The sequence below is a fragment of the Schistocerca cancellata genome, chromosome 2 (assembly GCF_023864275.1).
Source record: "Schistocerca cancellata isolate TAMUIC-IGC-003103 chromosome 2, iqSchCanc2.1, whole genome shotgun sequence".
NCBI lineage: Eukaryota > Metazoa > Arthropoda > Insecta > Orthoptera > Acrididae > Schistocerca > Schistocerca cancellata.
This window is the reverse complement of record NC_064627.1, coordinates 903,629,977-903,652,238: the sequence shown is the minus strand read 5'-3', so window position 1 is coordinate 903,652,238 and position 22,262 is coordinate 903,629,977. Positions and strand designations below refer to the sequence as shown.

Below are 22,262 nucleotides of genomic sequence, written 5' to 3'. Positions count from 1 at the left end.
TGCCACAAACTTCTCTTCTCCCCAGTCCTATTCAATACCTCCTCATTAGTTATATGAACTACCCATCTAATCTTCAGATTTTTCTGTAGCATCACATTTCGAAGGCTTCTATTCTCTTCTTGTCCAAACTATTTATCGTGCATGTTTCACTTCCATACATGGATAAACTCCATACGAATACTTTCAGACACGACTTTCTACACTTAAATCTACACTCGATGTTAACGTATTTCTCTTATTCAGAACGCTTTCCTTGCCATTCCAGTCTACATTTTATATCCTGTCTAGTTCGACCATCATCACTTATTCTGCTCCCCAAAAGCAAAACTCCTTTACTACTTTAAGTTTCTCATTTCCTAATCTAAATCCCTCAGCATCACCCGATTTAATTCGACTACATTCCATTATCCTCGTTTTGCTTCTGTTGATGTTCATCTTATATCCTCCTTTCAAGACACAGTCCATTCCGTTCAGCTGCTCTTCCAGGTCCTTTGCTGTCTCTGACAGAATTACAATGTCATCCACGAACCTCAAAGTTCTTATTTCTTCTCCATGGGTTGTAATTCCTCCTCCGAATTTTTCTTTTGTTTCCTTCACTGCTTGCTCAATATACAGATTGAATAACATCTGGGATAGGCTACAACCCTGTCTCACTCCCTTCCCAACCATTGCTTCCCTTTCCTGCCCCTCGACTCTTATAACTGCCTTCTGGTTTCTGTTCAAATTGTAAATAGCCTTTCGCTCCCTGTATTTTACCCCTGCCACCTTAAGAATTTGAAAGAGATTATTCCAGTCAACATTGTCAAGAGCTTTCTCTAAGTCTACAAGTGCTAGAAACGTAGGTTTTTCTTTCCTTAATCAATTTTCGAAGATAAGTCGTAGGGTTGGTATTGCCCTACGTGTTCCAACATTTCTATGGAATCCAAACTGATCTTCCCCGAGGTCGGCTTCTACCAGTTTTTCCATTCGTCTGTAAAGAATTCGTGTTAATATTTTGCTTATTAAACTGATAGTTTGGTAATTTTCACATCTATTAACACCTGCTTTCTTTGGGATTGGAATTATTATATTCTTTTTGAAGTCTGAGGGTATTTCGCCTGTCTCACACATCTTGCTCAGTGGATGGTAGAGTTTTGTTAGGCCTGGCTCTCCCAAGGCTGTCAGTAGTTCTAATGGAATGTTGTCTACTCCTGGGACCTTGTTTCGACTTAGGTCTTCTAGTGCTCTGTCAAACTCTTCAAGCAGTATCATATCTCCTACTTCATCTTCATCTACATCTCTTCCATTTCTATAATATTGTCCTCAAGAACATCGCCCTTACGATGGTAACCCTTGCGTATTGGCCACGCTGACTGGGCTCTACCAAAATGTGTCGTTTTCAGGGGACACCCCAACCGTGCTACCAGGACAGCATTTCCATAAGGATTTAAAAGTGGTTTTACGGCCGCATTGTCATAAAGCTAGTCGCCGAGCAGTTTAGAAGCTGTTGCAAGCATGACCTTAGGCCGATTCTGACATGGGGAATGGACGCCTTTTATTAGCACCTCCTCTGGAGAACAGACATTACTTTTTTCTTTTTTTAGTTATCAATCAACTGCACTGTACAGGTTGTCTCCATTTCGACTGTGGTTAGCATTTAGGACTTCTCATTTGGTCAAAGATGGTTCAACTGCCCTTCCCATCGTTGAGACCATACAGGCTGCCCTCTTCCAAGCCGTTGACCATGGAGCCTGAGAAGTAGAGGTTAGAATGTGCCAAGACATGTTATTCCTCAAAACCCAACAGCATTGGGGCCATAAAAAAACAAAAGGAGGTCAAGGATGGCCAGGAAGGAAAGATAGAAAAGAGGGCAACCACACATAAGTAGGCGGAAGCTACTCGAGACTCAGCTCGGTACCCCGTGGTCGCCAACCACGTACTCACTAGGTGTAAGTCCCTGGGGGAAATGACAATTAGTGTTTGTGTGGCTGTTACTTTCACGGTCACCCACATTAATTAACTATCAGTTGTCATACCACTTAATATACGAAGACAGTAACTTGTTCTTGAAATAATTTACTGTTGTGTATGACCGTGCAGCTTTTCCCTGGATTAAATGATGACTAACTGACAACCTCAGCTGCCGATAGGTGTTGTTGATATACCTCGATGTGGACATCTGAAAGTGTGTGCCCCGACCGGGACTCGAACCCGGGATCTCCTGCTTCCATGGCAAACGCTCTATTCATCTCTGTCCTCGGTGGCTGAGATGGATAGAGCGTCTGCCACGTAAGCAGGAGTTCCCGGGTTCGAGTACCGGTCGGAGCACACATTTTCATTTGTCCACAACGAGATATATCAACAACACCTGTCGGCAGCTGAGGTTGTCAGTTAGTCATCATTTATACTACTTAATGCCTAATTAATTGTAATTAATTAACAGAAATCACTAGTTAACCTAATTTACTATGCTTCCAAATTTTATGTCACAATTAACTTCAGTATCAAGAGTTTTAATTTTAATTGGAATATGTTTGAATACAATATCACTGAAGCAAAAAGTGTGCAGTAGCGCGCACAGCAAACAACGAGTCAGTTGGTGTTGAACTGCAGAGAGCAAGGGTGCCCACGCAAAGTGGCGGTTCTCTCGTTTGAGTTAACATCACACAGTATCGCAAAATAATTTTTAATGTGAAACGTTTATGTGACGGAAAATTATTTTATATTAATAAACTGCGTTCAAAGTGAGTGAATTGAAATAATTTCGTAGTTGAAGGAACCTGGCTCATCATAGTGTTAATTAATCAAAAAGCACAGTATTACAATTAACAGGAGCGTTATTATACATCATCTTGGTTGTAATGAATACCATATCGTAAGCATGAGAATATTGGTACTATCGTCATATTCGTTGGAGCTTTCTTTCATACTCTCTCCTCAGAAATTTGTTTATTGCTTTGTGACTTTACATTCAAGTGCGCAAAATTAACTGTTAGTGATATGTAATTACAAATTAAAATTTTTGCTATGATTACCCACTTATCGTAAGTGGTACCAGATTCTTTACACTGCATGTTCAGAATATCAGAACGTCTTGCACTATTATAATTTCATGTCATTGCATCTCGTCTGAACGCCCCTCCTCCTCCTCCTCCTCCTTCTCCTCCTCCCCCCTCCCTTCGACCAAACATTGACTCCGCTTCAGTGGTTTTCATTGGTTTCACATACGCGTTTCTCTTTTATTTCGAATACACGCGTTACTATGACATGTCAATTGTTCTAAGTGTCAAAAACGATCTGCATTGCCAAATACTTCTCAAACCTCTGTAGAGCATACTTATCGACTTAACACAGTATCCTAGGTACGTTATGTGGAAACTCAACATTTCAACTGCGATTATGTGATCGAAAGGCAAATCAACGCATACAGTTTTGTACTGATGGCCGTCAGCGGCTAAAAATTAAATATTGTGGTTAACCACTAAGCTCAATTTTCGAACAAAGCGTTCTTATAAATTTTATGTTTCTATCTGGCACTACACGTGAAATAAGAGAAGTATATATCTTGTAGCATTCTCAGTTACAGTCACTTGAATTATGAAAATGTTAATGTAAACAACGGTTACATTTTTTAAGGCCGATTCTCTGTTGGTAGTTATAACTGATAATTTTATTGAAAAATAGCGTTAGTTTGTCTGTGAAGTTGAAGATGTCGCATTATTGTGATGGATGGCTCTACATTTTCTAGCTTCGCAATTTTGGCAATGTAATGGTGTATTACTTTCCTAATATTTAGTATACTGCGAATTAGAATTTTGGTGTGACTCAAATCAGGTGCAAGAATATTTTTAATCCAAAAGAGGGCCCAGTGTGTGATGAAACTGTTTCTGAGGCTTCATGTAAGACTCTGTCGTATAACACGAAGATTTGTAGCTCATGCTACTTAACTAATTCAACTGAATGATAGCAAATAATGGAAGTGATCGGTATGTGATGAAAACATTGTTTCCTGTTGTTGAGAAATTTATTTACAACTCTGCAGCACAACATTCAAGGCTCTTTGGAAAAAATTATATGCATCAGCCACAAACAGCGTGTTATTGAGACAATTCTACATTTTCATATCAACATTTTCAATTCACTGCTGTAATATCCCAACGCCTTTTAAATGCAAGTGACACTAAAATAAATATAACTTATAATATACAAGTTTTGTAATGAAGATATAACATTTTCAACATTTACAGTTTCTATAAGTACAAGGTTCATTCTCTGCGATTACTAGTAATGTGACGTATCATTCTTTTCCTTATTATTCGTTGTATTTAATTTACATTAATGTAGTAATATTTTTTTGATCGTACAGCATTATCCATGTATCGAATTCTATCGAAACAAATAGAAAAATATTGTCGTCGAAATTACTTGTAATAAAATGTCTCGCGGGGAGATGCACAGATAACCATCACCGAAATCAAAAATACGCTAGCGAAACATAAATCACACAAGAATAAGAAAGTTAATGCAAAAAGAGAAATAAAGGGAAAAATGGGGTAGGCGAGAATTACAATAAGTAAAACGTTATCGATGTGTATGTGTATTGGTGTATTACCCACATGAAGGTTAAAGAATCTGGGTAAGGCAGTAAAAGTTGAAGGGCAGCATCAAATTAATAAAAAGAACATAAGCTGCTTTTGACACAGTGTACAGTAGCAAAGAAAAATATGCTAATAATGTTTGTCTCTTAAGATTATGAGAGTTTCTATTTAACATAGTAATTTCAATTTTTATATTTTTTTTCTAGATATGAGCCTCCCATAGACACCGTGGTTGACTTGCATGACAGTGGGCTGCAGTGGGCACAAATCGACATTGCGTTCCTCAACTCCCTCATCGGACTTACAGATCAAATCTACCTGGACCTGATAGAGCGTTTCCGTGCGCTCACACCAGACATCATGCGTTCTCGGGTCACCACACGAGACTTGGCGATTATCGTCGAGAGACTTCCTGGAGGTATGATCAGTTTATCGTAGTTTCCTGCTGGTTTAGTCACCATAATATGTAAAATAGGATATTCCACATATTTTGTAATTCGTATTGATAAACTAGCCGTGGTTTCTTGCGTTCAATTCCCTTATCGATCGAGTACATATTTTACGGTTATGGGCAATGGTTGTCGTTGTCAAGATGCTAGCACTTCATTTTCCTACAGAGATGAGTAATGGTAATTATCTGGTAAACACCTTGTGGTTGAAGCTCTTGTCTCGTCCACATATGCTTTCTAATAGTAAGAAGGAAATATAGTTCCCCTTGAGGAACTATAACAAGAAAAACTGTATGAGAATCATATTCACATTGGAAAATGGGGCTAAACTTTGGCTGCTCTATGCATTGGTAGCAATGAAAATTTTTGCTGGGCCTGAAATCGAACCTGGATCTTAAACTTAACGTGAGGTGTAGCCTTGGCCGCCTCTGCTATCCCCGAGTATGCTGCCCGCACTGATCCAACCATCCATATGTCACTGCGTCTACATCCTAAACTTGCGCAGGTACTGTGAGTCCTCTACGGGACGAAACGTATGATTAAAGCCAAAGCCCAGTTATTAGGCATGAAACAGATAATTGCACAGCCTGCGTTGTTAGAATAACATCGACACAGCACTGGGCAGAACCAGTTATCGCTGTTACATAATTATCTGGAAAACATTTTAATTCTCCATTGTTACTGTGGCGAGTTCCACGACTGCAAATAACAGGCAGCAATAACAGCAGCTCTTCTGGCTACAGATTCAATTTAAAAAACACTACCACATTTGTCCTCACACACTGCCAATGTTAGATGACATCAAATACATTTGTTCATACAAAAATAGCTGCATTTGAAGTGATCTGAAAATGTCCCTGGGTGAAACCGAAACCAGGCGTACTTTAAATGAAATATTCTTGCAAATGTAGCTGGTCTCATTGCAGGGCCGGAATTACTGAATAACTTCAGGTTGCTGTAAACTTTTATATTAAAAGAGCACGGGTGTACAGGAAGAGCACGAATGTACAGGAACGTCAGTGGCATCTCCCTTTTGTATCTGTAATGTTAGAACCTGTAGTGCAATAACAAATGTTATCTACTTCGTGAAGGGACAGTTGTATTTAAACTCATTTTTGAAGTAACCCCGTTGTGAGCGTTTCATTCCAATGTGCACAAAACTTTCAACGAGTTGCTGTAAAATTATTTTTGTTTTGAACGGTTTGTAGCTAAATGAAATGCATCCAACCGATAATTAAAACTTTTGAAGAACAAGTAAGTGAAAAAATCACTTCAAATATCGCTCTATTTCTCTTGAAGATGTGAAGGACCATGGTAAAATGCAGTCACAGGCGGAAATATATAGGAAATGCAAGATGTAGAAATGACATCGTTTGTTACAAAGAGAAATGTGTCGGGATCCCTGCTGTTCTTCCTGAATACTGATGACCTTGCGGAGAATATTAATAGTAATCTCAGACTCTTCGCAGATGGTGCTGTTATTTACAATGGAGTACTGTCTAAGAGGAGTTGCTATTATTATATCAAGTCAGAGCTTGAGAAGATTTCAAAGTGTTCCGAAGACTGGCGACTTGCTTTAAATGTTCAGAAATGTAAAACCGTGTACCTCACAAAACGAAAAGGAAACGCAGTACCCTATGACGACAATATCAATATGTCACAGATGAAATCGGTCGAGTTATACAATTACCCGTGTGTAGCACTTAGAGGGGATTCAGAATGGAATGATCACAAAGGTTCCATAGTGGGTAAAGCAGGTGGAAGACTTTTGCTTTATTGGTGATATTAGCGAAATTCAGTCAATATAGATGGGATACTGTTTACAAATTACTCGTGCTAACAAGTCCTAGAAAACAGCTCAAGTGTGTGGGACCTATAAGAAACAGAACTAACTGGAATACAGACAAGGGTAGCAAAAATGGTCACAGGCATGTTTGACCCGTAAGAGAGTGTCACAAGACTAAACTAGCAGCCTCTTGAAGACAGACGTAAAGGATTCAGAGGAAGCGCACTTACAAAGTATCAAGAACCAGCTTTAAATGATGAAGTTAGGATTACATTACAGCACGCTCCGTATCGTGCCCTTATGCACCGTTAGGATAAAATTAAATTTATTTTAGCGCACATGGAGACATTTAAATAACCATTCTTCCCGCGCTCCATACGTGAATGAAACGGGAAAAAGTTGTAATAAATGGAACGATGTGACGTACACTCTCCCACGCATTTCACAATGGTTTGCAGAGCACGGATGTAGATGTCAACGTAGATGTGGTATCGTAGGTTCAACGATTTAGTGTGTGAAGTAAATGATGTTATGATTTGATATAAGAAGCCGTATTCCACCAGTTACGTGAAGAACTAAAAATGACAAAGCTGTGTACACGACAGAGGGTGCATCTATTGAATGTAAACTAGAACTAAATACGTAAATTGCATTTATGGACCAATTATTCACTTTGTATGAGATATGGGTTCACCTATGCGCATTGTGAAGTAAACGGGAATCATAACGGTAGGTCAAAGTAGATGGCCCTGCAGTAAAGAATGGCTAAGCAGGTTTTATCTTTGACATTTATTATGGAGATGGAGACATAACTTTGTTTGCCGGTTTTAGAGATCTTCGTGCGATGTAAGCACAATGGTACAAGTGGATACTCGATGTTTCGAAAGCCCACTTACACAGAGCTTTATCTACAGGCTACTATTTTCCATTATCCGGTACAAGTAGTCGGTGTTCCAAATACCTTGATCCACAAAGCCCATGTCATCTAGGACGCCGATAACCTCCAACAGTAATTACAACAACTAAAGACTATGTTCCTGGACAGAGTATTTTGGTCTCGCTAAGTACAGAAAACTCTGCAGACGTGAAAACGACAGAACAAGGACGATGATGAGGTTTTCAAACTGACAGTTTATCAACCATATTTGGTAATTCTTCGACGGCGACATGTACGGTATTAAGGAGGCGTAATGTGACAGTGATCTCTCCCCCTCCGTCTAAGGTATCGGTGCATCAGGAGTATGACATAGACGACAGAGTTTCGGAAGGCAGGTGCACGTACATACGATTTCGTGTGACTGCAGCAAATCAACTACACTATATGTGTTTTTGTAATCCGTATACAATCGAATTTTTGGTTGTATTATTCCGGTTCGTGTAACCTCTTCTGGGACTCTACCTTAATGCAGTTTTTTGCTACTATTCCAGATCTGAAAATAGCTGTGTAATCAGCGGAAACGAGTCATCATTTAATATTATGCTCTCACTATCATCACCTTTAAGATATATTATTTACAAAATTTTGTCTTAATTTCAAAATTTTTGATCGTTTGTCTCCATACTGGCTATGTCTGAATTAACGACTTTATGTGTTTAGTTGGGCAAAGGTGTGAAAAACAGACGATACTGATTCTGTGGACTTTTCCTCTATTGCCACATTGCAATGCGTGGAAGGTATTATCCACGAAAATCTTTGCATTGACAATCGATAACGTAGCATAGATTTTTTTGAAACCAGATACAACACTGCTTCTTAAGACGTCAGTCGTCTGACTGGTTTCATGTTGCCCACTACGAGTTTCTACTATGCAAACATCTTCACAACAGAGTGGGGCTTGCATCCAACATCGTCAACCTATTTCACATATTCCAGTAACGGTTTTTCCCACGTAGGTTTTATCCGTTTATAGCCCCACATTTCAAAAGCTTCGATTCTCTTTCCCAGTTTTCCCACAGACAATAATGCACTTCAAATGTGTGTGTAATCCGAAGGGATCAAACTGCTGCGATCATCGGTCCCTAGGTTTACACAGTAATGAAACTAGCTAATATGTCCTAAGAACAACACACACACTCATGCCCGAATGAGAACTCGAACCTCCGGTGGGAGGGACCGCACAATCCGTGACATGGCGCCTCAAACTGCGTGGCCACAAAGTGTGGCAAATAGTGCACTTCCATACCATACTGTACTCGTAACGCACGTTCTTAGAAATTACTTCTTGAGGTTAAAGCAGATGATTTGGCCAGAAATGACACCATTGCCTGAATTAGTCTGCTCTCTATGTCCCTGTCTAGTCGGTAATACATTATTTTGCTTGCACGTTAGCAGAGCTGATTCACCTTGAAGTGTAGGATACAGGTGGGGTTGTGTTTGGGCATAGGATTTTGGAGATACGGTGTGGGGTGCAGGTTTAAAATATGACGATTGTTTGTATATGTTTTTGTTCGCCGTCTTTGCCACCCGATCCTGGCAACTAATTTTGTGGTCAATCAGAATGCGAAGAAAAAATACTGACCTTAGATCCCAGTCTGCACGGCTACATTCTGGTCCAGGTCCCTCAAAGAAATGTTTCTATTCTCCTTCTGCTTAGTGGGATAAAGACTATGATTTTAGATGAAAGTACAAAGTTCTAGTTCATACATACGTTGAGCAAAGTCTCTCATGTACAGCACTTTGAAATTCACTACATCTAATTGACAGTATATCTTGCTACCATAAATAGCACAACTAGCAGTTCAGGAGCGACCTCTACGGTACATTCCTACCAGATTGTCTTTCACCCTAATAATACTCAAATGCTCACCACAAAAGTGAAATAATAGTCACCGTTCGCCACGCGGATTTGTAATTATCACGGACGGCTCTCTAACAGTTACTTTAGCGAAATCTAAGAAATCCAGGACGGTGTACAGTCCACGCGAGTTCACTATCCGTTTTTACCGCAAATACGCTATTTGTCACAGTCCGTCTCTGACGTCATCCGAGGCAGAGTGCGATCCGACGTTTAACAGACGTGGATGTTACAGGGGCAGAGTGCGAAGTTAACCTTATTCCTGTCTCTCGGGCTGTATTTATACAAGTGCTGCAGCGGACGGCCGAGGGAACATCTGTTGGCTACTGCCTTAACACAGGACAGCAGCCTCAGAACAACCGCTTTCTCGGATACATAATATGTAATAACATAGTTTTGAATTAATTAATAACTTTTTAATTTTTACATGTATTAAGGTACGTTGTTTGAAAGCACAGAAAAAGTTACAGCTCGCCAGAATAAAAACTTTGCCTTCTGGAATTTACCTCTTAACCACACCTTTACTAGGATTTGTATGGGCTGCTATTAATACTACAACTCTAAAATTTGGTATAGCCATATTATTTAGTCGGTTTTGTCATCTACTTTAACCAGAATTCTCTACTATTAAAATTACAGGTACTTAATCTGAAACTTCCTGGCAGGTTCAAACTGTGTGCTGGACCGAGATCACAACTCGGTACCTTTGCCTTTCGCGGGCAAGTGCTCTTTCTTCCAGGAGTGCTAGTTCTGCAAGGGTCGCAGAGGAACTTCGGTGAAGTTTGGAAGGTGGGAGACGAGGTAATGGTAGAACTGAAGCTCTGAGGACGGGCCGTCAGTGGTGCTTGCGTAGCTCAGATGGTTAGCCGGCACGGTAGCTCAGCGTGTTCGGTCAGAGGGTTCGCTGCCCTCTGTAATAAAAAAAAACTGAGTTAATCGATCGACAACAAACTTAAACGGGTGTCTTACGACGTCCACCCTGAGCACATACAACGAAGGAAAGCGAACAAAATGAGAATTAAAAAAAAAAAAAAAGCGGTAGAGCACTTGCCCGAGAAAGGCAAAGGTCCCGATTTCGAGTCTCAGTCCGGCTCACAGTTTTAATCTGCCAGGAAGTTTCATATCAGCGCGCACTACGCTGCAGAGTGTAAATCTCATTCAGGTACTTAATCTACTACAATCGAGTATATTTTAGTTACTAATATTTTTCACTTAATTACTCAAAAACTATAAGAGTTAGTTTAACGTGGTCTCTCAGTTATTACTTTTAGGGAGAAGTGAAGCACAAAACAAATTTTTACGTTTCTAAGTATAATATGTAGCACCTTCCATTTTTTTAAAAGGTGAATGCCGGTCGTAATTTACGTTCTTTAGATTCGAAACTTGCGCCTATTATTTATCAGCTCAATAGGCACCTTCTGACCAAATTCTGGATTTTTTTAGCTTTATTATTTAGCGCCATTTATTTTTTATTAAAAAGACATTTTTATGAAGCTATCACGTGTAGCTACATTAAGACTTGATATTTGAAACATTATTACAATATAATACATGATAACAATGTTTTAAACGTAAATTTTGAGTTTTAATTTTATAATCAATTGTGGTGCAATACTTGCGCGCTACGCGCACATGCGTTAAGGTGACGTGGCGCTACTAGCAGTGAACTGCGAAAAGTCCCAGCACACTCGGTCGCCTCTGCATCCCACACACATGCAGTGCTTGCTTTAACAAGTTTGTTTGTGTGGCCATCCTCCGCAGCAAGCATATAATTAATACTTATTTTGTAAATAACACTGCCTTCTCCTGCTGCTAGTTACTTTATTTATCCCATACGCGTTTCGCCTTCTCCTATTATAAGGCATAAGCAGTGTGATCTATAACGATACAGTTTTGTTAGTTTTAAATTATTAAACAGTTCACTTCTCGATTTATTTGTAAAAAAAAAAGTATTTACTTAAGATTTGCTGGTCTCACATCTGGTCTCGAGGTCGCACTACCACTTTTATCACTGCCATATAACCACATCTTTGTGTTCTTGCCTTCCACACACTGTTCCCCATGTTTCTCACTCTTTTGTGTGGTGGACTGTTGTTCTTTTGTCAGTCGATACAATCATCGTACACTGTTTTTCACAACGTAAAGATTGCGACTCCGTTACGTGTTTCATCTTCTTTGCTGTGTTTATCTGTTTGTTGCCAAACTAACGACGTATATGTTCGAGACTAACTACTATTTATGATGTTTATACCGTGTGTGAGTATGAGTGAGAGAGAGAGGGGGATAGAGCCGATGGTTCTTTTTTTTTTGGAGGGGGGCGGGTGTACTAGCTGTTAGCGAGCGGTTGAAAACTTTGGTGACAGCTGATTTCACTTTGCGTTTCCATATTCTGTGGAGGGGTTCATGGATGAGTGAGTGTAATGATGTTGGGTTCAATTATTATTAATTTGGACGGTATTATTATATTAATACTTTTTGCGAACGTTATTCTATTACTTTATCTATTAGTGTAAACAATGAATTGTTTGGCATGTGTACTTGGTCATTCAACAGGATTTTCTCCTCTGCTTTGGTTTTCTGTTTGTGGTAATTTTCTTGCATGGTTAGGAGGTGTTTTTATTGTTGATCCTAATTATTTTCATGTCAACTTCTCTAGCGGTTGGTTTGTGGTAATTTTATCTTAGGTGTTCTGCAAATGTGGAGTGATTTGTCCCATATTTCCAAGCTCTCACGTGTTCTTTGTATCTGACATCAAATGATCTCCCTGTTTGCCCTACGAAAGTGATTTCACAAGTGTTACAATGTAGTTTATATATAGCTGCTTTCTGGTGTATGCCTCTGTTTTTTGTCAGTTTTGGGGTGTATTTTTGTATAGAATTATCTGTAGTGTATGCTATGTTTATTCTCTGTCTTTTGAAAATATTGGTGATTTTATGGGCGAGTTTCTGTTTATATGTCATCGGTACCATCTTGTGTTTTCTTTCATCTTTTTCTTATTATCCTGTGTAGTTGTTATGAGACTGCGTGCTTGTGTTTCGTTCTGTTGTGTTGTTGTCTGTGGTTTGGAGCTTTCTGCTTTTATTTTACTTTTAATTTTGTTGTTTAGCTTTGTGACTGTGTTATTATTGTAACCATTATTTTGTGCTATCTGTATTATTATGTCCACTTCTTTTTGGTAGCTTTCTTTGGTGAGTGGTACTGCGTTGAGTCTATGGAGCATGCGTCAAAGTGCTGCTTGCATTTGTGCATGTGGGTGGTTCGAGGATTGGGGAATGATAATGCCTGTTGCTGTGGGTTTACAGTAGATTTCAAATATATGCTTTTCTTTTGTTTTTTGATTGTTATATCCGGAAAGTTAATTTGGTTGTTCTGTTCTCTTTCAGTTGTGAATTTTATATTTTTATTTATCTTCTTGATGTCAGTATGTAGTTTTTCAATTTTTGTTTGTGGTTCATCTATTAAGCAAAAGATGTTATCCATACACCTGAATCAATACAATATGTTGTATTCTTTTGCTACTATTTTTGGTGGATATGATCTGTTCCATATGATTAACAAAAATATTTGCTAAGGCTCCTGAAACTGGGGCCCCATTTGTAATCCATCTTCTTGTAAATGAAATTCATTATTGAACTGGAAGTAATTTTGTTCTGTTATGAGCTTTATTAGTGTGCATACTTCCTTAATCTGTTCATCAGCGAGTTGACTATAAGTTTTCAGCTTCTTAATATCTATTTATTTCTGGTACTAGTATATTGAAATAATTGTTTTATATATCAAATGAGAGGAGTGTTACTGTGTCTGGGATTTTTATATCTTTTATTTGTTGTATTAGCTGTGTAGTGTTTTTAGTGGATCTGTCTTCTTGTACTTTGAAATCTTCAGACAGTAATTTTAACATGTATCCTGCAAGCTTGTAAGTGGGGCATTTTCTGGAATGCTGTATTGGCTTCACAGAAAGATTCGGTTTGTGGATTTTTGGTTGGCTTTGGAGAATCGGTGCAGTGGGACTGATCTGTATCAACTTTCTTTCCCTGTGTTATCCAGTATGATGTCAATAATTTTCAGGGTGTTTTTTACTTTTGTCTGGAATCTGTTTGTTGGGTCTGATTTTAATTTTGTAATGCTATATTGTGAGATGAATCCGTGTGTTTTTTCAATGTACTGTTATTTGTCTATTAGTACTACTGTATTCCGCTTGTCTGCTTTTGAAATGATAACATTTTCAATTTTAAAATTTCTCCTAAGTTTTCTGAGTGTTGCAGATTACGTGTTTTTGTTGTTTTGTGTTGTTGTGTTTTTATACTGGTTATTATATTCCAGATTCCTTTTCTTACTAGTTCTCTAGTTAATCCAATGTTGACACTCCTATTTTCATACCTGTCTTCCCTTGTCAAAACACACTCTGCTTCTATAATTAGATTTTCTAAGTAATCTTCATCTATTTCTGAATTTACATTGTATTTTGCTACTTTCTCCAACAGCTGTCTTGCTTTACTGTTTAACTGTGTGTCTGTAAGGTTCACTAATATTGGATAGAATGTGTGTGTGTGTTTTCCTTGGCTGTGTGTAAAGGTATTACGTTGTGTGTGTGGAGTTGTTTCAGTTGGTTGATCTTTCTTCTATGAACTGTTTCCATTCTTTGTAGAGCAGTTTTTGTGTGCTTTTCGACCTTGTTGACTAGATGGGAGAAAACGGTCATACTATTTATGGTGTCTGCGAGTTGTAAATGTGTGGTTGCTTTGCTTCAACTGGTCTCAATTTAAAAAATTTTTATTCCACACGAACTGAATAGAAATACACTGTAATCGAACCAAAATGTTCCTGTAGCCCTTGAAGCGCGTTAAGTGAGGCTCCACACAATCAGTATAAAAATGTCTTCTACTGAACAAAAGAATAAAATTGAATCTTTGCCTTATTACACGTAACTAGGAAATAACTTTTGCAATTTACAACGCCTTGCTTTCGGCTATAACCAGTTATCATACTTATATCGGTAAAACGTGTGGTGGCAAAAAAACTTCTAAATTTAACTAGAATGATTACACACAGGTACTCGTAGGTCCACAACTATTACCGTCACAGATAGCTACCACAACAAGCTACACGCAACTCTCTAACAAAAAATGTACGCGCATATTTTAACAAATTCTTACCCGGTAACAATAATGAAGAAACTTGTTTATTCCCATAGAACAGGTAAAATGATGAAATCTCAACTGTCATTCTCACAGCATAGTTCAAACAAAACATTTCGGTGTTGGTACAAATAATCAAGCACAGAGCTTTTAAGTTAGCGAGGAGAATTAAAGGGCTTATTTCAATAGTGGTACAAGTCCATTTTTGTTCATTTTGAGATACAGAGTCCTAAAGTTAAATGACCGCTGAAAAATCTACAATTAAGATAACAGAAATATTCAAGCATGTGGCTTCTTGCTAGAGATGAACCTTTCTTTCTGTTTGTTTGGATCATTAATTTCAGAAGTGTTATAAGCAGAAAAGTGGAGGTAATGGACTTGTACCACTATTGAAATAAGCCCTTCAGTTGCCCTTGGTCACAGCACCCACATCCACACTCCTCTGTGCCTTAACAAGCCACCTCAACTTGTCACACGACTACCACAAATATCCGTGAACAATTTTTAGGTAACGACGACAATACGGGAAGTGCCATCACACGATTTTCCAAAAACTTCGCTCGGTAGCAGAAAAACTTAGTGAACACATGTCTTGGATATCCGTAGATACTCGAACGTTCCTGATAAACGACGCTCAAAGTTTTCGACATATTTTCGAGGTTACCCTATGTGCATTTTACCGAGGGACAGTGCGTTTAGCGTCGTAGCTTATTAAATTATCACCCCGTGTTCGAAACCCAATTATTATTCTTATTTTACCTCACTTAATTTTTGTTATTTTCAATTAACTACCTATGTTCTTAGAAGGTTACGGCACGAATGTTTCCTACCCAATTAGGGGATGCTATGGTGTAAAATTAATGGTAAAATTACTGGAATTCGCAATAAGTGTTATAAATTTATTATATGATATATGTCTGTGTGGTATGTACGTGAGTTACAACGTGTTTAAATTGTCATCGGTTTATTCTCATATCAGTTCTTCGATTAATTCTCACATTCATTATTGGGAAAGATTTGGCACATTCGCTTGAATGATAGCTATCGTAGATATTCCGAACGCCAGAAGCATCGCGCGAAGGTAGGTGTACCGCAGTGACATTTCTTCGTACGAATAGTACTCTGGAAAGAAGCCTCATTAACATTGCTGAATATTTCACGCGCTGGCAATAATTTCGCAGCAAATCATCCATAACGGATAACTTTTCGGAAAAATAGTGTTTGCAATTAATTGTGAATGAATATACACTACAGAAATTTCGCCGAAAACAATTTCTAATATTTTTTTCTTTCAATTTATTCGTTTGATATACAGTTTGTAGACGAATGAGGACAACGCTATATCCGTATACGCTGACAACATTTTTGTAGTAATCTTCTACAGACTTAGGTATATAAAAAAACAAAAATCGGATGTCGAATATCTGCCGCAAAATCAAAAAGCGGCGTGCTTAACACGGATCATTACAGGAATGTAGTAAAGGTTATTGTGGGAATATATTGGAGCAAGCGAGTTGACATACGGCAGAAATTGCAGCCTGTTTGTGATACTATTAACGCGTCAACCTAGTGTAGCCCCATTCACGAACTCTGACAGGCCAGAATTCACTAATTATCTGGATTATTGTCGGCGAGCGAGGTTGTTTCCTGCTACAGCAAATCAGACGCAAAATTATTGCAAACATTTCTTTTCTAACATCCTTCCTACGCTACCGACATAGCTCCTGTGACAGTGATCCGCTTGTATTTGGATCTCTAGATAACACTCTGGGTTAACAGCACTTTGTAGATGATGAAACAAAATACTGATTTGCTGCAGGATTTCAAGGCCCTGTTGAATGACAATGTAAGTCTATGGAACAGAGTGAGTGGGGAACGTATTGTTGAAAGTTAAGGATAACTTCAGGCTGATGCCTGCTGTGCGGAATTACTTATTGGCTCAGCCTCTAGGTTTAATATACACCAGAAGACATAACAAAAAGCAGTAAGAACTGCAAAAGATCCATGTTGATGCAGATACTGAATGTTTATTACATTTAATGATAGTCCATAAATGGACATAAATAGACTGTCTACTGCTCGATTACACTTTTCAACACTAATTGCGCAAAACAGGGGCAATCCGGAAGATGTCTAATAACTGCCTGGAGGGAACTATTTTTGAACAATTGTGTGTTGCATCCAACAGTTACCTTTTATTTCGTTTTCGTATTACTGCATACTTTCAGCCTTAGGCTACTTTCAAGTACCACGTTAAATGATTTTCTGTGAAAATGTGGCTATTGCAATTTGTATATCGTTCACTTCCTGATTTTAGTTTTAAATAACCAATGATATTCTAATATGTATTGTTTAAAAAATACGTTTTAAGAGCGTGCCTGAAAATGACCTAAGTCTGATATTCTACAATACAACGAAAATAAGACACAAATTATCGGTTGTAGACATAATTAAGTCAACCAATGTAATCACCTGCAGGCATAGTACAAAAATACTCGGTCGACGATTCTTGAGTATTACTCGTCCTGCTGGGACTCTTACCACGTTGGATTAGTGGAAGCGACAGAGAAAGACTGCACTCTTCGTCACGTGTTCCCGTAGAAATCGCAGGAGCGTCAAGGAGATACTGATGAGACCTCACTGGCAAACGACACAAGAGTGGTCTTATACTCCATAGAAACGTTTAAAATTAAAACTGCGATGATGTACGCTCGAAGACGGGTCGGACAACATATTACTTTCTTCTATAAAACCCAAAGGGAAACGGTGAAACAATATTAGCAGCAAAAGTACACGTCACTACACAATGTAAGGTGGCTTGCGGATTATGGACGCAGTTGATATATTTTTAAACAGAGGAAGGCACTCTGGTAACGTAATTTGGTAGTGTAGTGACGCTGGCTAATGTATGCACTAACAATTTCCTCAAACGTTACGAGCAATTTTGTGCATAAAAAGGCGATATTGAATCCCATTTCCTATCCTCTACTACACATCCTTTTATTACACATGCGATAATCACGTACTCCAGTGTCACTTAGTTTCAGATCCCTAAATGAAAATATGCAGAAGTACTAAAATTGCACATTTATTCTGTCGATCACTAATTGTGTTATTATTTCAAGATTTTAAACATGGCTGGAAGAGCAACTGTTGAAATTCTTCACGTTAAAGGATGACAGCCAAAACAATTGCAGTATAAAAATTTGTTAAAATTCTTGACCGAGGTTTCGGCATATATAAATATACCTTCATCAGAAGTAAAAAATCTAAAGTTATATCACTCAATGGAGATTAATAAAACAATTGTGCCAAAGGCGTCGTCAATAATTGAGACATCATCTCCATTTGTACAACATGACTGTAGGCACAGTGTCAATGCGAACACTTTAGCACCGGTACTTCGTCTATTGCATGATGTAACTTCAGATTTTTTACTTCTGATGAAGGTATATTTATATATGCCGAAACCTCGGTCAAGAATTTTAATAAATTTTTATCCTGCAACTGTTTTGGCTGTCATCCTTTATCGTGATGTGTTATTATTTAACAGGCCTATAGCAGCGTGTAATTAATTTCATTCCCTGGCTAGATAAGTTTAATATTATCGAACTGTTGTATTGATGGCTAGTATAAGAGAAATTTGGTGTGATATGACTGCGTTTTTTTCCCAGGATACTTTACCATTGGTGACTATATCGACGAGGAAGCTCTGAGCAATTGGTTGCGACCAATGCGTGAAGACATCTACTGGGGGCATGTGGTGTCTGCTGTCCGCAAATGCTGGCCTTACCTCGAGCAGCTCAACGACATCATCGACAGACTCTTCGAGGCTGGGATTATAAGCGCATGGCTGGGAGAGGTGTGATTACGTCGTGTCTAGGCTGACAATTGGTGTCTAAAATTATAGATCGTAATCGATATTCATTTATGTCAAAATACAACTTTTAACTTGGCTTTTACTAACCAGTGTCCGTCGAGGGTCTATCATTATAAAGATGTAAGGAATCCTAAGTCAGTTCTCACATCAACAACTATTCTCTGAATAAGAATATCAAATATGTAGCCCTGAGTCTTATTGTAATGTACATTAGTCTGACAAAAGTCAAGAGATAGCGATATGCACATATACAAATGGCAGTAGTAACGCGTATACAAGGTATAAAATAATAGTGCACTGGCGGAGACGACATTAGAAAAATGGTTGAAACGGCTGTGAGCACTATGGGACTTAACATCTGTGGTCATCAGTCCCCTAGAACTTAGAACTACTTAAACCTAACTAACCTAAGGACATCACACACATCCATGCCCGAGGCAGGATTCGAACCTGAAACCGTAGCGGTCACGCGGTTCCAGACTGAAGCGCCTAGAACCGCACGGCCACAACAGCCGGCCGACATTAGAACTCAGGTGATTCATGTGGAAAAGTTTCCGACTTGGTTATGGCTGCACGACAGGAATTAACACACTTTGAACGAGGAATGGTAGTTCGAGTTAGACGCATGGGTCATTCCATTTCGGAAAACGTCAGGGAATCCACTATTACCTGATCCACAGCGCTTTGAGTGTGCCGCACAACGCAGTGATCGGCGGCTTCCACTTAGCGTAAAGTTGTCAATGCAGAAAAACAACAGTGCATGAAGTAACGGCAGAAATTAATATCATACGTAGGACGAACGTATCCGTTTGGACAGTGCGGCGAGATTTGACGGTAATGGGCTATAGCAGCAGGCGACCGACGCGAGTGCCTTTGCTAACAGCACATTGCCTGCAGCGTCTCTTCTACGCTCGTGACCATATCGGTTAGGGCATAGACGACTGGAAAACCTCAACTGGGGCAGATGAGTCCTGATTTCAGTTGGTAAGAGCTGATGGTGAGGTTCGCATTTGGTGCACATCCCAGATGAAAACAAGGCACTGTGCTAAGCGGTGATGGCTCTATAATGGTGAGGACTGCGCAAGTGAACACATACGCTAGACCTCGTACGGGTATCAGCGAAATGCTACAAGTACTGGGGAGAATGGACTGGAAAACTACATCAGTAGTGTGTGGAGAAGTTGAAAATTTGTGTTGGTCAAGGATCGAATACTCACGTCAAGTACTTGAGTTAAGGTTATAGTCGTGTTTGCAGCAAGACCAATATCTACATGGACGTTGTGATGACTTCTAATGCAGCATGGATTTTCAGCACTGTGACACTTGTCCTGGCTTCTCTTGTGGCAGCAGAGGGCGGTGCGCCGACAGTCGTGCACTCACTGGGACCAGTAAACGAGCGGCACCACGTCATCTTTTCAGTGGTTTTGCGAAGGACAAACTTTGCCAGATTGCATTCGTCATAGTCATACACAGCTAGAACGCATGTGATGTTATGGGTTCATATGGATGCATACGACAATTATCTCCGGTTAGCATTTGCTGTATTTTGTCAGCAACCTTTGAATTTCTCTTGAATTAAGAATGTTGGGTGTGTCTTACATTCGGTGTTTATGTTGTTAATCCTCCAGCAAGATAATGGAAAACGGCATGTTGTCCGTTCTATTATGGAATTTCTCAGTACAGAGGGTGTTCAACTGTTGCCCTTTGCAACACGTGCGTCAGATCTCTCTTTCACTGAAATATGGTCAGGGATTGCTGAAAGATTTTAACGCCACCATTCACCAGCCACAAAAATTAATAAACTCTGGTGTGAATAAACATGAAATGATTTACCCGTAGCTTTCATCTAAGCTAAGTTCGATTTGATATATAGCCAGATTATAGGTACAGTTACTGCCAGTCCTGACAATTCTGTGTACATAATTTCGCACCCTGATAGCTGACTACAAACTTAATCATATTTTCTAGCAACTGTACTGTACACCCACAATAATTTCGTTATTTGCTATCCTTCTTTCTATTGGAGTTTTAATGGCCAGCAGTGTGCGTATCAGACAGCTGACATAGAGCGCTGTGAATGTCTTTTGCAGGTATTTCGCAAGTGGCAGGTCCCACGAGTGCAGCTGGCGGCCCAGGTAGGGTTGCGCTCGTACGCGCAGGCGCCCGATGGACCAATCAAGCTGCAGCTGACCCACGTGCAGGGAGAGTTCGCTCAGCTCATCTTCGGTCTCATCCTGTCGCTGGTCGTGTTCCTGCTGGAGATCGTCTGCCACTGGAAGACTATCGGTGCCACTGGGTTCCAGCTTAACTCCACGATTAAGGTGTCACTCAAGATGAATCGTCGAGAGCGTTCTCTGAAGGAATAGGCGCGTGCAACTGTATGGCTGTCAGCGACACACTGGACCTGTCACGACTTAATCTATTACACTGACTAGTGTTATTCATTAATTCACCATGCTAGCATAGTAGTTTTGAAGCTCATATCACCCAAGCGGTAGGACGGCAGTAGGCTCTAGAGCATCGATTAACCAAAATAGTTGGGAAGTGCGGTTATCCAGATTATTGTTTTGTCGGGCACCGGATAATTGATGAAAACATATCACACCAGTGTTCATAGCAAAGCGAAACAAAGAACCATTGAAACAAACACAAAACAGTACAGACGTCTTGCAAATAACGCGATGAATGGATTACACTATCTAGTATGAAAAGTTAAAAATTTATGAAAATATATCGTAGCAGTGTTCATAGAGATATAAAACAAAGACACATTGAATTAAACACAAAAGAGTACAGACATCCCACAAATAACACGAAGAATGAACTACATAGCTTAGTATTAAACGCTCAAAAAATGGTTCAAATGGCTCGAGCATTATAGGACTTAACTTCTGAGGTCATCAGTCCCCTAGAACTTAGAACTACTTAAACCTAACTAACCTAAGGACTTAACACACATCCATGCCCGAGGCAGGATTCGAATCTGCCACCGTAGCGACCGCACGGTTCCAGCTGTAGCGCCTAGAACCGCTCGGCCACTTAAAAGCTCCAAATAGAAACCAAAGAAAAACTACAGTTTAGGAGAAGAAGGCTATCTTATGAATTTCCTTGAAATATAAGACTCGTTGTTTTACTGCTAAATGTCACAAGCAGAACAAAGACATTATATGGGCAGCATCACTGTTTTCTTGTTGTTCTAACCATTGGTGTAGCTGTCTCAATGCAGTTTAAAGCTTCCTCAGTGGACGGTCCGTTTTTATCATAGTCGTTGTCGTTACGCTCTTCCTCCACCATCGATAACACTAGCAAATCTTTCATCATTTGTCAATCCATGGTTGCCGAGAACACCATCATCATACTGCATACTTGAATACTTTTGTGATCGTATTCTTCAAATTCTACAGATTCTTATATCAACCGGGTTAGTTCATATACAAATTGGCTCACGCTTGTGCACTGCGGTTGTTATAAGATAAATATACATAACAGCATCCAGTTCATTTAAGTATAATTACTGATTTCATAAGAAATATTAAAACCAGTTCATCTTCATTTGGGGCATATAGAAATGAAATGATCGTATGACGTCATTGGTCAGGAGACCCCTTATGAGATTGTTCAGCCACCTATTGCAAGC

The 22,262-nt window shown here is 39.3% G+C and overlaps 1 protein-coding gene across 1 annotated transcript in view; it reads left to right on the top strand.

Annotated features, from left to right (window-relative positions):
* The window catches only part of LOC126159737 (glutamate receptor 1-like), an 80,717-nt gene extending 59,726 nt beyond the window's left edge, over positions 1-20,991 (top strand). The window contains exons 5-7 of the mRNA XM_049916572.1: positions 4,784-4,995; positions 18,420-18,607; positions 20,716-20,991. Coding sequence (XP_049772529.1) covers positions 4,784-4,995; positions 18,420-18,607; positions 20,716-20,991 — 676 coding nt within the window. The remainder of the gene's footprint in view (positions 1-4,783; positions 4,996-18,419; positions 18,608-20,715) is intronic.
* The last annotated feature ends 1,271 nt before the right edge of the window (positions 20,992-22,262 follow it).